Source organism: Capra hircus, chromosome 1 (genome assembly GCF_001704415.2).
Source record: "Capra hircus breed San Clemente chromosome 1, ASM170441v1, whole genome shotgun sequence".
Classification (NCBI taxonomy): domain Eukaryota; kingdom Metazoa; phylum Chordata; class Mammalia; order Artiodactyla; family Bovidae; genus Capra; species Capra hircus.
The window spans coordinates 72,913,149-72,932,180 of NC_030808.1; the positions used below are offsets into that span (position 1 = coordinate 72,913,149).

At 50.7% G+C, this 19,032-nt stretch overlaps 1 protein-coding gene across 1 annotated transcript; it reads left to right on the plus strand.

Moving 5' to 3' along the window:
* On the plus strand, positions 1,925 to 11,043 carry CPN2 (carboxypeptidase N subunit 2). The gene is made up of 2 exons (XM_005675102.3): positions 1,925 to 2,031; positions 9,122 to 11,043. The coding sequence occupies exon 2, from the start codon at positions 9,125 to 9,127 to the stop codon at positions 10,766 to 10,768; it is 1,644 nt and encodes a 547-aa protein (XP_005675159.1). The 5' UTR covers positions 1,925 to 2,031; positions 9,122 to 9,124; the 3' UTR covers positions 10,769 to 11,043.

Here is a 19,032-nt window from a genome sequence, read left to right on the forward strand (position 1 = left end):
GAGAGGGGCAGGGTGGGCACTCCTCCAGGCCAAACTCCTCCCAGTCTGAGCTTTCTTCTTCACCCAAGGAGGGATTGTTCTCACCAACTCATCGCCTTCATGCTGCCTTCAAAAGTGGATCGATTTTGCCTCACTTAGGGAGTCATTGCAAACAGTCCCAGGTGCTTGGTGATGCATTTAGAGCTTTCTAGGCCCCCAGGGTTTTATAGAGTGTGAGCCCTGGTGGGCGAGGTGGGGGGTCCTTCTTTGCTGGATGCTGCTTGTAACAGATTTGGAGTACAGAATCAACAATAAATGGTATACACAGGACACATGTGTTCCGATGCACGCCTTGGCTAAGGGATCTCGCTGTTGATTCTCTGCTTGTCACACAAATGCAAGGCTGACCCAGACAGCTCTTCACAGACACCAGATATTCATGGCTGGGAAAGGCCTTTGGAAAGTGAGTCAGATCAAAATAATATCTTGAGGTCACTGTGGCTGGATGGGGCCTTAGGAATAGGCTCAACCCATTTTATACATGGAGAAAATAAGACCAGGACAGGAAATGAATTTCTCATAGTCACCTAGTGAACTAGTGGCTGAGCTTGCAAGACAGCCAGGCCTCCAGACTCCCAACCTGGAGCTTCTTCTATGTCTCAGAAAGGCAGTGAATTTCCCTCAGCATTCATCAAAGTGCACATGCGTTCACACTCATGCACACACAGGTGCACTCTAGCTTTGGTGGGTAGGACTCTCCTGCACACGTCTGGAATCTTACAGTGCCTAGCACCCAGGCTTAGTGAGCCCTGGGCTCTCAGAAGACACCCTGTGAGTGAAGGTGACTCTCCAGGTGTCCAGAAGTCCCTGGGACCTTTTCAGGCCTCAGGTTCAGGGGTTGTCACCACTGCTGGTGCAAGTCCAGGGTTTGTGAGAAGGATAATCTTTTCTCTGTCCCTCATTCCACTGCCATGCCCAGGAAGAGGGCTTCAAACCATATTTCCTGGGCTCTCTTAGCTCTTCAATCCCTTCTGCCGGGTGTAACCCTGTCTCAGGAGGCTGGACCTGGCGAGGGTCAGTAGTGTGTTCACTGTTTCACAAAGCAGGACCCAATCAATGACTGGGACAGGGCCTTATGCACCTTCCCTAACCACTGAGCCCATCCACTCAAGATGGGAGCCTGGAATTCCAACAAGGGAAGAAGAGTGAGCGCCTATCTCCCATGTCCCAAAAGATGCCTGGAGTTCTTAATACAAACCTGCCCTCCACACCTGCACATCTGCCCAGGGTCCTGCCCGCAGCACAGACCCACTGTTTGATTTCACACAAGTGCATACGAATGAACACACACACACTCACACACGCTCTCCTCACTCTGCTCTGCAGCCCCTGCATGAACACCTTCAAGGCCAGAAAATCACTGCCTCCTCATGCAACTGCTTTCATCCTTGGATAATCTCAGTGGTGAATGCGTTCCTGTCCATACTGAGCCAAAATTCACCTCCCTATATCACGTCCCCCTTTTAACTCAGAAAGTCTTTAGAACATAAGTATTCAATAAACAAATACAGAAGGACAGCAAACCCGCAGGATTTCTCCTGGCACTGGGAGTCTGCAGGTGTCTGCGGCTGACTGCCCAGCTGTGTCCAGCCTGGCTTGCACAGGAAGGGATATGTTTTAACCCCTGACCCCAGTGGTCGCCCCAGAGCAGCCTACTGGGAACTTTCTAGGGCCTGGTGGATTCCCCTGGGGTCCTTAAGATGCCAAACCTGTAACCTTGGCTGGATTTTGGCCCCAACAAGGATCTCTCCGTGGTAAGAGTTCAGGGTCGTTTTGTAATCTTCGGAGGCCTTGCCTAGACTCTCTCCTGCTGTCCTGTGACGCTGGTGACATTGCAGGAATGCTCAGGCCACGTGAGGGGAGGAACCTCTGCCTGGAACTTTGATCAGCGCCAGGGCTGCTGGGTTCGTGCTGACCACTGACCACTCCAGAGGCCCTTCTGCTCCAGAGGAAGAGCCAGGGCAGCTGGTCCTCACCTGTCAGCCCCTCACGGTATGGTCACTACAAGGCTGCAGGGGCCATGGGGGCATGGGAGGAATCTGGGGTCCCAGCTCAGGGGCAGGAGACGGGCTGGCCGCTTGTCCCAGATTTCAGAGCATATCCCTAACTCCAGGCAGGCTGCACCTCTGTGCCAGGGGAGGGGAAGTCCCTGAGGGCTTCTCGGCCAGGGTCGTGCTGGGTTGGGACTGGAGGCAGACTGTGGCAGGGGAGTTCTGAGATGGAGGTGGTCTGGTCCCTGTGCTCAGGGAGCTCCCAGTGAATAGGAAGGATAAGTAGTGTGACCATATGTCCCACTTGGCCTGACGCCACCCTTGTTTATGCCTGTCGTTCTGGCATAAAGAGTCAGACACGACTTAGTAACTGAACAACAGCAAAGTCACTAAGTCGTGACTGACTCTTTTGTGACCCCATGGACTGTAGCCTGACAGGCTCCTCTGTCCTTGGGATTTCTTAGACAAGAATACTGGAGTGGGTCACCATTTCCTTCTCCAGGGGATCTTCTTGACCCAGGGGTCGGACTCATGACTCCTGCATCGCAGGTGGATTCTTTACCACTGAGCCGTTAGGGAAGCCCATAATTATCAATAGCTCCTCTTTTATTCTCAGAAGTGCCCTGGTTTGGATGATAAAGCTGAAATAAAACATGCATGTGGCTACCTTTTAGTCAAATATTTATTATATACCCTGCACTATTAAGTGCCGTATTATTTACCATCTAATTTAGCATATTATGGTCCAACTGGGTGCTAATTTTAATACTAAGGGATGGGTTATAACCAGGCATTGGGAAATTGAGGCTTAGAGAAATGGAGTGAACTGACCATTCCGACACAGCCAGTAGGCAGTGGTATCAGAATTTGCACAGGGTGCAGCACCAATAGAGTCTCAATCCCTGAAGCAGGACGAAGACGAAGGCCCTAGATACAGGCTCACGAGGGCTGCAAATACATTCAGTTCCATTTGGCACCCAGGGCCTGAGCACCTATCTGTGCTCAACTTTAAGTCAGGTGCTGGGGTGCACGGCCAGGAAAGGGATGCTGCGATCTCAAGACCTCTGCCCCTCCACCCCCATCCCAGAGGCTCCTAGTCAGGTGGTGCAACTGACTAGAAGGCAGCGAAGGACCCACATGGTCAATAGAAGACAAGTTCCTGAGGGAGCCAAAGGAGATGCAGTCAAGGAAGGCTTCCCAGGGGAAATGTGACTTATGCTGTCCTGGAGGATGGGGAGAATGGGGGCAGGTAGCAATAGGGAAAATGTCAAGGATGGGCCTTCTACAGTGGAGGCGACTGTGTAATCAAGGACCAGAGGTGGGGCCCATGGGGAGCATTTGGGGAAAGGAAAGTGCCAGGTTCACAACCTGCTCTTACTTCAGAATGTTTGTTCTCTTCAAGAAACTATAATGGAAAAGAATATACAAAAAAAATGTATATGTCTGACTGAACCACTTTGCAGTGCAGCAGAGATTGGGACAACATTGTAGATCAACTGTACTTCAATTTTTAAAAATTAAAAAAAAGAAGCGGAGACACAGTAGATAGACAAGTTTCGTTGAGTCTCTACAATGTGATTGCAAGGAAGGAAAGGAATCAAGGAAGCACCTAGTGTGTGCTTGGAACCATGCTTCAGGTTTTATATGATTTCTTTAATAACGTTCAATCTTACGACAACAGTGAGGCCTGTTTATTATTTTTTAAAGTTGAAAATCTATGATTAGGCAAAAGGAAAAAATGAGAATCACCTGCAATTAATTCTGTTCGTCAGAGATAACCCCTGCAAATATTTTTGTATATAATCTGAAGCCATTGAGTCACTTCGTTAACTTAGCCTCCAGTGTGGGTGGAAGGGTCTTATTATGAATAGCAAAGACATTCTTCTCTTATTACTCAGGATATTCCAAAGGTTTCTGCAGCTCTGCGCCAGGAACCAAGAGGAAGACCAAATATATATTTATTATATCAGAGTATCATAAACCCATGGCCAATTATCTCATTTAATTGCCACAATAGCCCTAACAGTATGTAATGTGGGTTTTGTTTTTCACGACTGATCTCCATTTACAAATATGGAAACTGGGACTCTGAGGGATTACTTCACTGTGTTTTGGGGGGTGGGGGGTGGGGTTGGTTGGTGGGGAGGGGCCTGAGGTGGGAGCCCAGCCCAGGTCCCCCAGCCTCAGCCACTTGGCTTATTTCTCTGATTGAGAGCAAAGGAGACCGGGGTCCTGGGAACCTCGGTGAAGCAGTCACGGGCTCCAGACGAGACTTGGAAGCCTTTTTTCTTGCCCCAAGATGTTCTGGAGCCAGGGCAAAATCCAACCGTGTTGTTGAGACAGACCCTGATGTAGATACCCCAGTCAAGGGGCAAGCCCCTGGGGCTTTCGGGCTGGACTCTGAGCTCCCATCGCCCTCTGGAAGGAGTGAGGGTTGGCTCTGTGGTGGATGACACAGAAATGCGCCAACACAAAAGCAATCTGAGAAGAGGGAAGAGTCCATTTGCAGCCAGTTACATCCCCCACCCTCAAAAAGCCAGGCTTCTGTGGCTTGCTGAAAGCATGGAACATTTTTGTGGGCATATTGCTGCTCTCTGCGCAAATGCAGAGGTGGTTTGTCAGGTGACAAGCTGGAATCTTCCGGCTGCTGCCCCACGGTCCCCTCTGGAGCCAGCCTCCGAGGTCCCTAGGCAGGAAAGCTCCCCATCTCCTAAGTCCCTGGTGACCTGCTCTCAAGGGTGGTATGGGGAAGGGGCCGAGTCCAGGGCATCCTGGCCAGAGCCATCAGAATCTGAGCTCCACTAAACCAAGCACAAAACAGTGACCCATTTCCGCTGGCTGGGAGGAAAGAGCCAGAAAGTTTAAAGGGGCCTCTCTCGGGTCTGCCAGTGAGGCGCTCGGATGATCCCATCTGTTTCTCCTTAGCTGACTCCTGTGGCTACTTCAGCCCAGAGCGAGGGCTGGCCTGGGCTCCTGTAGCTGAGAGCCCTCTCTGTGCCTAGCTCTGGGTTGGGAGCTCTCAGTGCATTTTCTTACTCAATCCTCAGAACCCACGAACGAGGAAGGTAGTGTTGAAGCTTGCTATTTTGAAGATAAAGAAATTGAAGCACAGACAGTTTAAGTAATTCAGCCAAGGCCACACAGCTAATAAGGGGTGGAGATAAGATTTGAACCCAGACTGTCTGACACTAGAGCACAAACTCTTAGCCATTCTAGAGGGATGTGAGAGAGAGTCTTGGGCTGGGAATGGATCATCAGTGTTTGGAAAGCATCAGTGTTCTCACTGTGAATACTATCCTCCACTTCCTCTTGCCCCAATAGACTGGGGCAAGAGGATCTTGCTCTGAAGCTTTCGAGGCCCTGTTCTGGCTTTCCTCTTACCATGGCACCCCAAAGGGTGAGAAGTTTGCAAGATCAAAGGGATATGCCCAACCAGAGGCTGCATCCCCATTTGAAACCCTGCTGCAGGGACCCAGGACCCAGGGCTTATGTGGGGCACATCCCAACTTCATCTTCCCTAAGCCGACTCTTGTCATGGAAGTGCATGCCCGTAGGCTTGTGGGCTGCTGGGGCGACTGTGGGCTCTCTACTCACAGTACCAGAGAGACTTGGGTGGGAAGAGGAGGGACCAGGCAGTAGGCCAGGTCCCCTGTTTATGTTTCACTGTGGGTCTCGGAAATGTGAGGAGGGGTCTGCCTGTTCCAGGAGCCTTGTGGTGTCGCTGCAAGCACCTGGCTCAAAGCTCAGGCCACGGGGATAGATTCTGGCCCGCACTTCTTAACTATAGCTCCTAGTCGCTCTAGCTCTGGGAGCCCTGGTTTCCCTGTTCTGGGTATGTCTCCGTCTGCCAAGGATCATGATGAAAGCTCTAGGAGCTAGCAGGTGGGATTAGCCTCTTAGCTCAGCTCCTTATATCAGAGAGGCTTCCCCCACCTCCCCCACCCACCACTGCTTGAGCCTAAGCTGATTTGTTTACACTTGATTTTCTGCGCCTCTGATGCCATAGTTTTGTCTCAAGTCTTGAGTTCTCTAGTTATGGGTTCTTTTGGAAAATTATAAAGGATATTATTTTCAAGTTACAGTGGGTTAGAAGTTAGAGGTACGGAGCGGGGTAGGTGGGGCACAGTCTCCCCCTCTCCATGACCCCTCATTCACGGGCACCTCCTGCTTTGGTCACAGCTCTTCCAGCAGGAGTGATCAGGGAGACCAGATCTAGGTTCTAACCAAGGGCCCACTGTGGACCCCTGGGAGCCTGGCCTTGCTCTCTTGATGAGGCTGGCCAGATGGTCCCTGAGGACTTTGTGTCCATTCTAATGAGATTTCTCCCAGAAACTGCCCTTCAAGAGCCAAAGACTGAAGGGGTTAGCAGGAAGAGGCTCGGCATGTTGATAACATTATAGCATGTTACAGACAAGAGTTGCTCCCTCTGGTTGGCAGGGGTGTAGGGAGGAGGGCGCAGGGCCACGTTCATGCCTGACTGTGGTCATTCTCTCCACGCTGGAACCATTCGAGGGAGAGGCAGTTCTGCCCCAAACGCTGCTCATCCCAACTGTGGAAGGGTTGGTTCAAGAAACTCTAGCTGAGCCCACCGTGAGTCAACACTGTGCTGGATGCTGAGCATAGAGCGATGACTCTACCCTAGACAGCGATCACTCTATCTTCTCACAAAAGAGACAGCTGTGAGAATGCATCCTGCAGAGGACCATGCTAGGTTGCTAAGACAGAGAAACATACGGCCAGGCACCTCCTTCCTGGGGTCAGGGAAGCCTTCTGTCAGGATCCCCAGGGGTTTGCGTAGAGTCTAGGGGCAGCCCAGGTGGCAGATATGAGTGGGTGAGTGGAGGGGACCATGGCTACCCCATCCTTTAGCCAGGCCCTCTGCTTCTTATTTGTATTCTGTGCATCCAAACTTGAGAAGATAAAGTCTCAGGCTAAAGTTGAGCTCTGTAACTCTGGTCTGGGTGGGGGAGGGCGGTAGGACCAGGAGGCTTGTCCCTTTCCCTAGTGTGTCCTGTGTGGCAGGCTGGTGCCATCACTGTTAGAGACCTTCCCAACCACTGTATAAAATCCACTTCCCATGGCTTACATAGGAGCCTCCAGGGAGTTATGTGCTTTCTTAGGGAGAAATTGTTCCTTCTCTATTGATTCGGCAGAAAATTTCCTGGGAAAACTGAGGGTTATGTTCTTGCCTGGAGAATCCCAGGGACAGGGGAGCCTGGTGGGCTGCCGTCCATGGGGTCGCACAGAGTCGGCAACGAGTGAAGCAACTTAGCAGCAGCAGCAGCAGCAGCAGCAGCAGCAGGATTGGGTGTCTGAATGGGAACAGGTCTCAGGGGGCTTTTTGAAAGCACTGTCTTTGCTTGCGGAGCCCTTTGGCCCAAGCGGAATCGTGTGATGGAGAAGGCAGCCAGCAGAGGGCAGCAGAGAGGCAGCCAGCAAAATGTGCTTGGGGCCAAGGCTCCCAGAAGGGAGCCAACTGAGCTCTTGGCTGAGGATAGGTAAACTGAAAAAACTATGATTTCTATTGTGTGAGGGTTTTCTCTTTTTTCTGCCTTTCCTTCTTGCTGTCTTTAAAGATAAATATATTCTATCTAAAGGGCATTTTGTTATTCCTCCTTTTTTTGGTGTTCAAATAATCTTTTCTGTAATGATGGTGGTTTGCACCCTTTAACAATAGTTAACACAGCTTATTAATTACACTTTCAGACACTGTCCTAAAACCTTTACCTATATTTACTCATTTAATCCTCCGATTATCCCAACATGGTTAGCACATGGCTATTATCCTCATTTTACAGATAAGGAAGTTGAAACACACATCCAAGGTCACATAGCTAGAACACTGGAGTGAGCTGGGATTCCAGTGAATAGAACTTGAATCACTATACACCACCTAAATGTTGATGTGGGTGGGGGCAGTAGTGACCTGGTGGTGCAAACCCCAAAACGGGGCAATTAAGCCCCTGTTGGTCTTGTCATGTGAGAATGTGAGCCCAAAGCCCCTAAGTCATCCTGAAATCCGGAAACATTTAATGTGCTATTTCTCAGTGTCAATATGCCAACTAGTGGCTCATACATTAACAAAAAAAAATTGAATGGCCAGGGAAATAGGCTTATAAGCTGTGTCACCAATTTGTGACCTGTGAATGGATACTGGCATTCAAAAAATTGTATATTTAGTGAACTATAAACTTGGTTGCCTTCCCTTATTTAAAGCAACCCCCCACCCCCACCCCAAACAAATACCTACGGGTCTGTAGAATATGCGCCTCTGGGACCTTCTTGTCCACACAGTGTTGGCAAGTTTTGTGGGCTCCAAGGCGCTGGTGAGCTGAGGGGAGCATGTTCACAGCAGTGCTGAGGAGAACACAGACTCATTTCAAGATAAGAGCCCATCTATCCCGGTGGCCGCTCTCAGCCTCAGCTATGCAAAGAGCTGATGGGAGGAACTCCTCATAAATAGGTTCTGGAATGTGCTGAGGTTTGGAAGCTCAGGAAGAGTTATGGTTTAAAAATTTCCAACTCAGGAATGATCTGCCCATATCTTATGTATTATCTTAAAAATTCCACAGTACCCATGGTCTCCTTTCATACACTTCTTCCATGCCTTTTGGTCTTGTTCCTACCTCTTTCCTTTTCACTGGTGGCTCAGATGGTAGAGTATCTGCCTGCAATGCAGGAGACCTGGAGATCCCCTGGAGAAGGAAATGGCAACCCACTCTAGCATTCTTGCCTGGAAAATCCCATGGTCGGAGGAGCCTGATAGGTTATAGTCCATGGGGTTGCAAAGAGTTGGACACGACTAAATGACTTCACTTTCACTTTCCACTTCTTCCCTCCAATCTGGAAAGAACTCGGCTAGTCCAGGAGGCCAGGGTCTAGGTCCTGACAGTAACCCACAGGTGACAGCCTTGCTGTCAGGACGTTAGAACTGTGGTCCTACTGAACTTGCAAGGCTGCTGTGAGGCCCTGTGAGAACAACTATCAGAAGCATAAGCAGGCTCCTGGCTCTCTGATGGGTGAGCTGGTCACCAGGCTGCCTGCCCTCGATGAAGGTGCCGCTTCTGTTTTTCCTTCCCACTCGGGTGTAGGAGATGCCGCCCGGAGACTGGCTGCGCTGGGCCTGCCTCCTGCTCCTGGCTGGGCCCACCCTGCCCTGCCCCCAGGGCTGTGACTGCTTCATCCGGGAGGTGTTCTGCTCGGACGAGGGGCTCGCTGCCGTCCCACTGGACATCCCGCCACATGCCACAGACATCATCTTTGTGGAGACCTCGTTCACTGTGGTGGGCTCCAGGGCCTTCAGCGGCAGCCCCAACCTGACCAAGGTGGTCTTCCTCAACACCCAGGTGTGCCACTTCAGGCCAGATGCCTTCGGGGGCCTGCTGGGGCTCCAGGACCTGGAGATCACCGGGGGCAACTTCTCCAACCTCAGCGCCGACATCTTCTCCAACCTGATCTCGCTGAGCAAGTTCACCCTCAACTTCAACATGCTGGAGGCCCTGCCTGAGGACCTCTTCCAGCACATGGGTGGCCTGGAGTCCCTCCAGCTGCAGGGCAACCGGCTCCAGACCCTGCCCCAGAGGCTTTTCCAGCCTCTGAGAAGTCTGAAGACCCTCAACCTGGCACAGAACCTCCTGGCCTACCTGCCTGAGGAGCTCTTCCACCCCCTTGGCCGCCTGCACACCCTGAGGCTGAGCAACAACCAGCTGGCAAGTCTGCCCCGGGGGCTCTTCAGCCGTCTGGGCAGCCTGCAGGAACTCTTCCTGGACGGAAACTCCATCTCCAAGCTGTCCCCAGAAGTGTTCGCACAGCTCTCCTGCCTGGAGGAGCTGTGGCTGCAGCGCAATGCCATCAGTCACCTGCCCGGGTCTGTCTTCTCCGCCTTGCCCAACCTGACCTTCCTGAGCCTGCAGGGCAACGCGTTGCAGACACTGCCTGCCGGCCTCTTCGCCCACTCCCCAGGCCTGGTCAGCCTGTCCCTGTCCCACAATCAGCTGGAGACAGTCCCCGAGGCAGCCTTTGCCAACCTGACCAGCCTCAGATTCCTCACGCTCTCGCACAACGGCCTCACCCATCTGCCGGCCGGTGTGTTCAGAGGCCTCGAGGGGTTGGTCAAGCTCTACCTGAGCAGCAATAACCTGACGGTCCTGCACCCCACCCTCTTCCAGAACCTGTCCAAGCTCGAGCTGCTCAGCCTCTCCAGGAATCTCCTGACCACGCTCCCCGAGGGCATCTTCGACACCAACGACAACCTGTTCAACCTGGCCCTGTATGGGAACCCCTGGCAGTGTGACTGCAACCTGGCCTATCTCTTTAGCTGGCTGCATCAGTATAGCGACCGGCTCTTCAACATCCAGACCTACTGTGCCGGCCCTGCCTACCTCAAGGGCCAGGTGGTGCCTGCACTGAAGGAAGAACAGCTGGTGTGCCCCATTACCCGGGACCACCTGGGCTTCCAGGCTCCGGGCCCAGAGGACAGGGAGCCGGGGGGCGCCTGGGATCTGGTTGCGGAGGAAAGGGCAGCCAGGAGCCGATGCACCTACAGCAATCCCGAGGGAACCGTGGTGCTGGCTTGCGACGAGGCCTGGTGTCGCTGGCTGAGTGTCCAGCTGTCCCCCAGGCAGGGTTCGGGCTCCCCAGGACTACCCATCAATGCCAGTCAGGAGTGGGACTTGAAGTCCAGCTGTGGCTCTGTGAGGGTCACTGTGTCCATTGAGGCTCTGGCAGGGGAGCCATAGGTGCAGGGCAGATGGGCCAGGACCCTAGGCAGATGGCCTCTGGGCCCAGCTGGGCAAGAGATGGTGAGAGGAGCTGAGGCTTGGGTTCTTCAGATGCGGGGGCTGGAGTTGCATCTCCAAGGTGGACAAGGGGGCATGGCTGGCTCCACCACCCAGGGCCTCTTTCATTACCCTGGTCTCTGAGAATGATACCTAACAGGACCTTCTGCAAGCTTTGCAAAGCACCCATCAAAGCTGCGTTGTGGTCTGGAGAATAAAGTAATGTGGCTCCCCTGGTGTTTTCCTGTTATTTAATACTCACCCCTGTCTCATCTCCACCCTGAGATACCAGGGCTCCGTTTCCACAAAATAGAGGCCAACCTCTCTTGACATCCAGTTCAAGAGCCAATGTCTGTTTCTATTCCTCTGCCTTGAAACGTGTTTTTTTTTTTTTAATTGAAGGATAACTGCTTTACAATATAATATCGTAGATTGATGCATATACATGGAACCTAGAAATATGGTACTGATGAATCTATTTGCAAGGCAGCAGTAGAGATGCAGAGATAGAGAACAGACTGATGGACAAGGTCACGGAGGGTGGGTAAGGAGAGGGTGAGACAAACAGAGAGAGAGGCATGGAAACATATACACTACCATATGGAAATGTGGTTTTAATTGATAAAAAGAGAAAGGGAGAGGATAAAAGCAGGGCTGACGAAAAAGATGAGGGGCGGGGTAGAGTTCTGACTTGGTGTTGAGGACTCAAGCTGTGCGTACCCGCCTCCAGGGGGTCCAGGAGAAATCAGGTGACGGGGGCCCTGGGGAGGGCGAACGCGGTGGCTTTGCCTGCTCAGCCCTGAGGAGCGAGCCGGGAGGACAAGGAGCTGGGTGGGCGGGGACGGATATCCTTCAGTTCTGAGCGTCTGCGCCTGTGGGCTGCTCACTCACAGCAATGGCCCTCTCTCAGGTCTCAGGACACCATCCTCTCACCCAAGTCTGGCTGCACCCCCCCAACCAGTTTTCCCCTCACCTCCTGCATGCTTCAGGTTGGCTGTCATTCGGGTTCCCTGGGTAATCCCCATGCAGACCCTTGCAGTCAGATCCCACCTCTACGCTGATGACCTCAAATCTCCATCTTTAAAAAAATAATTTAATTAACTTATTTGTTTGTTTAGTTTTGGCTGCAATGGGTCTTTGTTGCTGCGTGGGCTTTGCCCTAGTTGCGGCAATTGGGGGCTCCTCTCTGGTTGTCTCAAATCTCCGCCTTAGGCCTGGTGTCTGGCTCCACGGTGACACCTCTCTCTGCTCAGCAACTGGTGTTCCAGCAGGACAGCTACACACATGTGTAAGCCAGACTCTGTCCCAGCTCCTCCAGGACCCCTGCCCTGCAAGTCACCAAGCCCAGGAGCTGGGAGTGGTCTCCAGCCTCTCCTCCCCTTAGTCCTCATGGCCAGCCTGTCACTGAGTGCCTCTGAGTGTCCTCTGTCCGTATCTCCTTTCCCGTTCCCAGCCCGGAGAAGCTCTTGGTCTCCCTGGACTGAACCACGGCCCAGCCGCCTGCCCGGTTTCCCTGCCCACGCCTACAGCATGGAATGGCTTGGCTTGGCTGAAGTCCAGGGGTTGGGAGAAGAGAATCAGATGTAAGCAGGCTCTCCAGGAGCTCACGGTCTGATGGGAAAGATCAGATAGGGGGTGTCTGGGATGGAAACACAAGCTTGATGGGGTGGGCGCCAAGCAGGTGCTGGCGAGTTCAGGGGAGGCAGAGGTCAGACGAGCACAGACCTCCGGAAGCTGTGTTGGATCCCTGAGCCTTGAGATTGTGCAAGCAGAGCGTGAGCCAAGGGGTGGAGACAGGCAAGCGGTGAGGTCAGGGCTGAGGCCTCTGAAACAGGCTGGTTGGAAAGCAGATGGAAAGACAAGCAAGGCTGGAAAGCTAGCTGGAGTCTCAAGGGCCACGGTGAGCAGGCTGCATATTCATTATGGATGCCCAGCTGTTCCTGAAGGACTTTATGGAAAGGAAGGTGCTGGGGTCCAGCCCCGGTGGATCCAGGGTAATTTGAAGGGGAGACAGAATAGGCGTCCTAGGAAAAAACTTACTTAATTACAGATATAGAGAGAGATTAGAAACGGATAGTGTAGTAGGAAAATTAGTGGAGAAAAGGAGGCTGAATAACTTGGTTTATGTGGAATACCAATCACCACCTACATAGGCCACAGGCGTCTTTCCGTTCTCCCGAAGGAGAGGAGGCACTGAGGCCTCCCTGGTCCGATCTTAGAAGCCCAGGCAAAGTTAGTAGGCTTGATGAGTACCCACGTACCAGATGGGAATTCAGCCAGAAGGGAAGAAAACGACACAGGGGAATCAGAATTTCCAGAAGCTGATCCGATTTCTTTATTTTTGGGTTTGCTTATATACCTTTTGTTACACATAGGGATGAATACAGAGTCACACGGGGGTCAGCAGTCCTGACCTTTATCAAAATCAGGTGCTTTACATGAAAAAAGATCTTAGGGGTTTTACATCATCTTCTGGCCATGAGGCCTGCTGACATTTTACGACCCTTTCTTTCTGATAACCAAAAACTTATTTTTTCCAAGGGTGTTTTTTCTTAAACCAGGCACCACCCTCCAAATAAAGTTGCATTCCTATAGGGTGAGGGTGTAGTGAGTTACAATCAAGAAAGGAATTTATTTAACCCAAGGTTAACATGATTAATCTTAAAGGTTAATACTTATTTCTCCTATATGCTTAAAGGTTAATACTTATTTCTTCTATATGCTAGTTATATTCATTATAAGGGCAGGGAATATGGAGATTTAGCAGCAAACATCAGCCCAACAAATGAAAATCCTTTCACCAATGCTTCCCTTAAGATCTATTTAGTCTTAAGATAGTGATAAAGTTACATTTTTACATAGCAAGGACACAGTGATTTATAACAAAGTACAGTGATCTATTACAAAAGAGAAAATTCATTAACTCAAAAAGTCTAGTATTGCTAACCTTAAAAACTACTATATTTCCTTTTCTATATTTCAAATACATTGATTAATATATTCCCAGGTGCCTAAGGATATGGAGGCCTGGCGGCAAGCATTGACTCAACAATGAGAAAAGCCCTATGCTAATTAAGACTCTCAAAATACTCCAAAACTCTCTGTGCTGTTTATGGTTGAGAGGTAGTAAACAATCATGTGGCAGAAGTATGGATAATCCTGTCACACAAGCTAGTTTGCCAGCAGAGAGGTTTGACTTGAGACACCCTTGTTCCACCCAGGGCAGGGAATTAGCAGCAATTATTGGCGCAACAAATGAAAAACCCTTCACCAATATAATTCCTAACCAACCCACTATACTGACAATTTCCCAAAAGAATTTGCCTTTAGTAAGTCTAAAACATCTCAGGTTGGGAGGCTGTAAACAATCACATGTGGCTGGACAAACCTATACAGGCGGGCTAGATAACCTTCAGAGGAGTCCGTAAGCTGAAACACTCTTGTCACGCCCAGGAATTTTTATTGCCTTGGAGCTGCAAGTTTACTCCTTCTCCGAGAGAACCGGTGGGGAACAGCCCCCCATAAAGTCAGAGGTGTAGGCGAGAGCATGAAACAGTAAAGTAGATAGACTCTGGTTCTGGGGGTAGATGCTAGGGAACAGGGGGTTTCCTGAGGCTTGATCACGCCTTTGCGTATGCCAAGCCTCCGTCCTCATGACCTTTGCCATGGGCGGAGTTCCTCACGCTAGCCCCCAGCAGGAAGGCTTATGCCTGTGAAGTCTGACAGCAAGAGGCAGGGAAAACAGTGAGGACTCCTGCCTGGCTTGGGCTCAGAGCCCCAAGGGCCAGGGGCGCCAAGGAGATAGAATGAACAGTTGTCAGGACCTGAACAGTACCTATACAAATGGATTAAAAGACTGAAATGTGAATTGCAGAGATGCAGATTCAAACAATACAGGCATTGCCTTGTACCCATTAATTGAGAATTAATATTAATAATATGGAAATGAGAAATCAGGATCATGCTCAGTGCGGACAGAGCGGAGCCTCAGGGTGCCCCTGGCAGCCACTCCTCCCAGCACAGGAGACAGCCTGAGGCAAAGAAAGGGTTTGGTGAGGGGGACAGGGATGGGGTGGCTACTGGAAGATGGGGGCGGGGAGGGAGATACCTGGGGTGACTCTCAGTTTTCTCTCCTGGGAGATGGGGAGGACAGTGAAGCCACTGACCATGGGCAGGTGGAGTTTAAGGGGAAAGGAGGAGAAAGATGCCAGCTTTAGGCAAAAAAGTACAACTTTGCCATCCTGTCCTGTCCAGTGATGTCCCTTTAAAAAGACGTGCTGCCTGAGAGTCAAGCCAATTAGAGTCTAAGGTGATGGAAGGTAGCCTGGCAGATTTGCCAAAGGAACAGACTTTCCCAGATTCATTTGGTCCAGTTCTCCAAAGCATCTGGTTTAATAGTGATCCTGACCAGCTCCTCCAGGTTGGGGAACATGGCTTCCTCAGACAGGAGGAGATCCTGAGTGACTGAGGGTCCCTTGGTGCTGGCCCCCATGCTTTTATTTTTGCTGGTCCAAGCCCAGGCTGCGCTGACCGCTGGCTTCCAGCTGGTCGTGAGGGCCACTGTCTGGGGAAAGGATGGCCATACCTAGCACACAGGAGACACATCACAAATCTCCATCAGAAGGATGCCCGCTGAGCTACAGCTCCTGGTCCAAGAGGTCTTTATGTCTACTGCCAGGAATAAAGGAGCAAGATAATCAAGTAGACATTTCTCTTAATTATATCTCCACCCCCCCCAAATATAACACTTTGTTAAGTTAAAATATAATAATTTTTCTCTGTGTTGAACGGTGCTGGGGAAATGGGGGAGAAGCACTGGCCAGCAGTCAGGGCAAGCTGTTTGCAGGCCTTTTAAGTTGGCTGAGCGAGACCAGAGTCACTATGCTCTTTGAACAGGGTTGCCAGGGTTACAAATAAGCACACACATGCTGCGTGGGACACACTTATACTAAAAAAAGGATTCTTAGTTTATCTGAAGTCCAAATTTAACTGGATATTTTATGTGGTGAGCCAACCACCTGATGAAGGTAAAGTAACAAAGGGGATGTAGGTGGGGGGTTGGGGATTCACTTCCGGGTTGGGGAGGTCAGGCCTGAGCCTGCAGTGGTGCAAGTCCTGACCACTGAAGGCCACTAGGATCCTGAGGCTGGAGTTGACAGGAAGCAGGAGGTGCTGAGCATCCCCCAGACAGAGGTAAGCAGATCAGGAGACAGCTCTGAGTGTGCTGTGTACCTGGGGTCCTCGGTCCTGCTGCCTTCTCGTGAGGGGGTCCTGGTCTGGTGCCACAATAGGGCTTTTTTTGATGGGTTCTGGAAAGAAATCAGGACACTTGACTCCTCCTTCCTCAGCATTTGCCCTTTGGCAAGTCATGGCTCCTCTCTGGCTGAAAGAGGTTGGTTCTCAATGCAGACTGAACCCTGGAGGCAAAAAGCCAACAGGACCCCATTTACAGAGATGATGATTCAGTTGGCCTGCGGAGACCCAAATATCAGTTTTAAACACACACACACACACACACACACACACACACACACACACCCCTCCAGTGATTCTAATGCTCAGCCAGGCTTAAAATCTCAGGGCTGGATTTTGCCCAGTTCTAGGTCTTCCCACTCTCTATAGCTGCCCCAGGGCTGCGGAGCAAATGTATGCTTTGTCAGGCCCACCTGGTGAAATGTTCAGATGAACTCGATGAAGCAAGCCACAACGCCATGTGGCAAAATATCTCACCAGTTTTTTTTTTCTTGTGGTGCATTTTATTCTATGTAATCTTCAGCGCTCTCAGGTTTTGGAGTGACAATAAGCTGGGTGCAGGATGCCTTGTTTTCTTGCAGTACAAGGGTGGCTAAGTTCCTTCAAAGTGCCTTCTTACAGCAGAAGAGAGTCCTTGCGCCAATGCCTGGAAAGTTCCACAGTTCTTCAGTGATCCCCCGCCACTTGCCAGGAAGGCAACCTTGGGCCAGTTACTGAAACCCTCTGCAGCTCAGTTCTCTCATCCATACCATTTACCATGAGGATAACAGTACCTATCTCATAGTCATTGGTGAAGATAAAATATTCATGTCGAGATCCCAGCAAAATGAGATGGGGTAAGGTCTCAAAAATGTCATCTATTATTATTATTATTTCTAGGGAATTGTGAGGGGTGTTGGCAGTGGGTAGGAAGGAACTGGCTAATTGCTTGGCCACTGCATTTGTTTCACCTGTATCCTTTGGTATTTCTAGAGGATGTAACATTGCTGTTTATATATCAAAATTATAATTATTGGGAATATTGGAAATGCCATTTTTAAAACTGTTCAGGGCTAACAGTGGATATTGGAAAACTGGACGGTTCTGCCAAAGATTAGACAATTTAGCACAACAGTAGTCCAGTTGGAGAAGGAAATGGCAACCCACTCCAGTGTTCTTGCCTGGAGAATCCCAGGGACTGGGGAACCTGGTTAGGCTGCCGTCTATGGGGTCGCACAGAGTCGGACACGACTGAAGCGACTTAGCAGCAGTAGTCCAGTAATGAATTCTCTCTCACACTGCATCCCCACTGCCTCTGTCCCCCACTGCCTCCTGTTGCCTCTGCTGACAGTTCAACGTCTCACAAACCTTCAAAGGTTCCCGATTCTGGGTCTCAGGGCGCCCCCACGTGGCCTACTGGCAGAATAGCTTTCCCAGAAGTCAACCTGGGAGGCCTAGGAAGGACACCGCACCGCAGGGACTCCGTGGTCCGGGACGCTTCCCGGATGGCAGCTCCTGCGGAGGCTTCTGTTTCCTGCGAGTCTGGAACGCGCCCGCGCCGAGGAGCGGCCGGTGCGGAGGCTGAGGTCTCGCGCTCACCACCACCTCGTGGTGTTTAGGCACGCCGGGCTGATGCAGCGTGTCCTGCACGGGGGTGAGGTAAGGGTGTGAAGGGAGACAATCCTGTACGACTCGGGTAGGATTGGGGGAGGTGGCCCTACTTCTCCCGCGAACAGATCTCCAGACGCGGCTGGGGGTGAAATCCTGCTGGCGGTAATGATCTCTGTTCACATACATTCTAAGTAGTCTCTGCCTTGCTGTCTGAACACTTTCAGTTTTCCAAGACTGAAATGTATTTCCTCAGCAAATACATTCTAGGAAGATTGTGCTTTGTTTTCTTTGCAATTTTATGCAAGTTGTTCTGGATTTGGGGGGAAAATTCCCCTTGGCAATACTTAACCCTTATTTTAAGAAGTAGAGTACAGAGGAAAAGCAACTTCTCTAAAATTCATCCTTTCCTCAGTATGGAAGTAAGTGAAAGCCTCTGGCTACTTCACCAAGTCTTCACCAAGACCTTCACCAAGGTGTGAGGTCTAATCCAAGCATTTACACACAGAGATGAATATTATTTTATTATAAACTACCTTTTGGGGACTTCCCTGGTGGGCTTGTGGTTAAGAATCTGTCTTGCAATGCAAGAGACTAGCGTTCAATCTTTGGTCCCGGAACTAAGATCCCACATACCGCGGAGCAACTAAGCCTGCACGCCCCAACTAGAGAGTCCGTGCATCTCAACAAAAGATCCTGAATGATGCAACCAAGATTCCATGTGCCACAACTAAGACTGGATGCAGCCAAATAAATAAGTTCAGTTCAGTTCAGTTCAGTTGCTCAGTCGTGTCTGACTCTTTGTGACCCCATGAATCGCAGCACGCCAGGCCTCCCTGTCCATCACCAACCCCTGGAGTTCACTCAGATTCACTTTCATCGAGTCAGTGATGCCATCCAGCCATCTCATCCTCTGTCGTCCCCTTCTCCTCCTGCCCCCAATCCCTCCCAGCATCACAGTCTTTTCCAATGAGTCAACTCTTCGCATGAGGTGGCCAAAGTACTGGAGCTTCAGCTTTAGCATCATTCCTTCCAAAGAAATCCCAGGGCTGATCTCCTTCAGAATGGACTGGTTGGATCTCCTTGCAGTCCAAGGGACTCTCAAGAGTCTTCTCCAACACCACAGTTCAAAAGCATCAATTCTTCGGTGCTCAGCTTTCTTCACAGTCCAACTCTCACATCCATACATGACTACTGGAAAAACCATAGCCTTGACTAGACAGACCTTAGTTGGCAGAGTAATGTCTCTGCTTTTGAATATGCTATCTAGGTTGGTCATAACTTTTCTTCCAAGGGGTAAGCGTTTTTTAATTTCATGGCTGCAGTCACCATCTGCAGTGATTTTGGAGCCCCAAAAAATAAAGTCTGACACTGTTTCCACTGTT

Excerpts from the sequence above, each read along its gene's own strand:
- CPN2 (XM_005675102.3), top strand. The coding sequence starts at position 9,125 with ATGCCGCCCGGAGACTGGCTGCGCTGGGCCTGCCTCCTGCTCCTGGCT.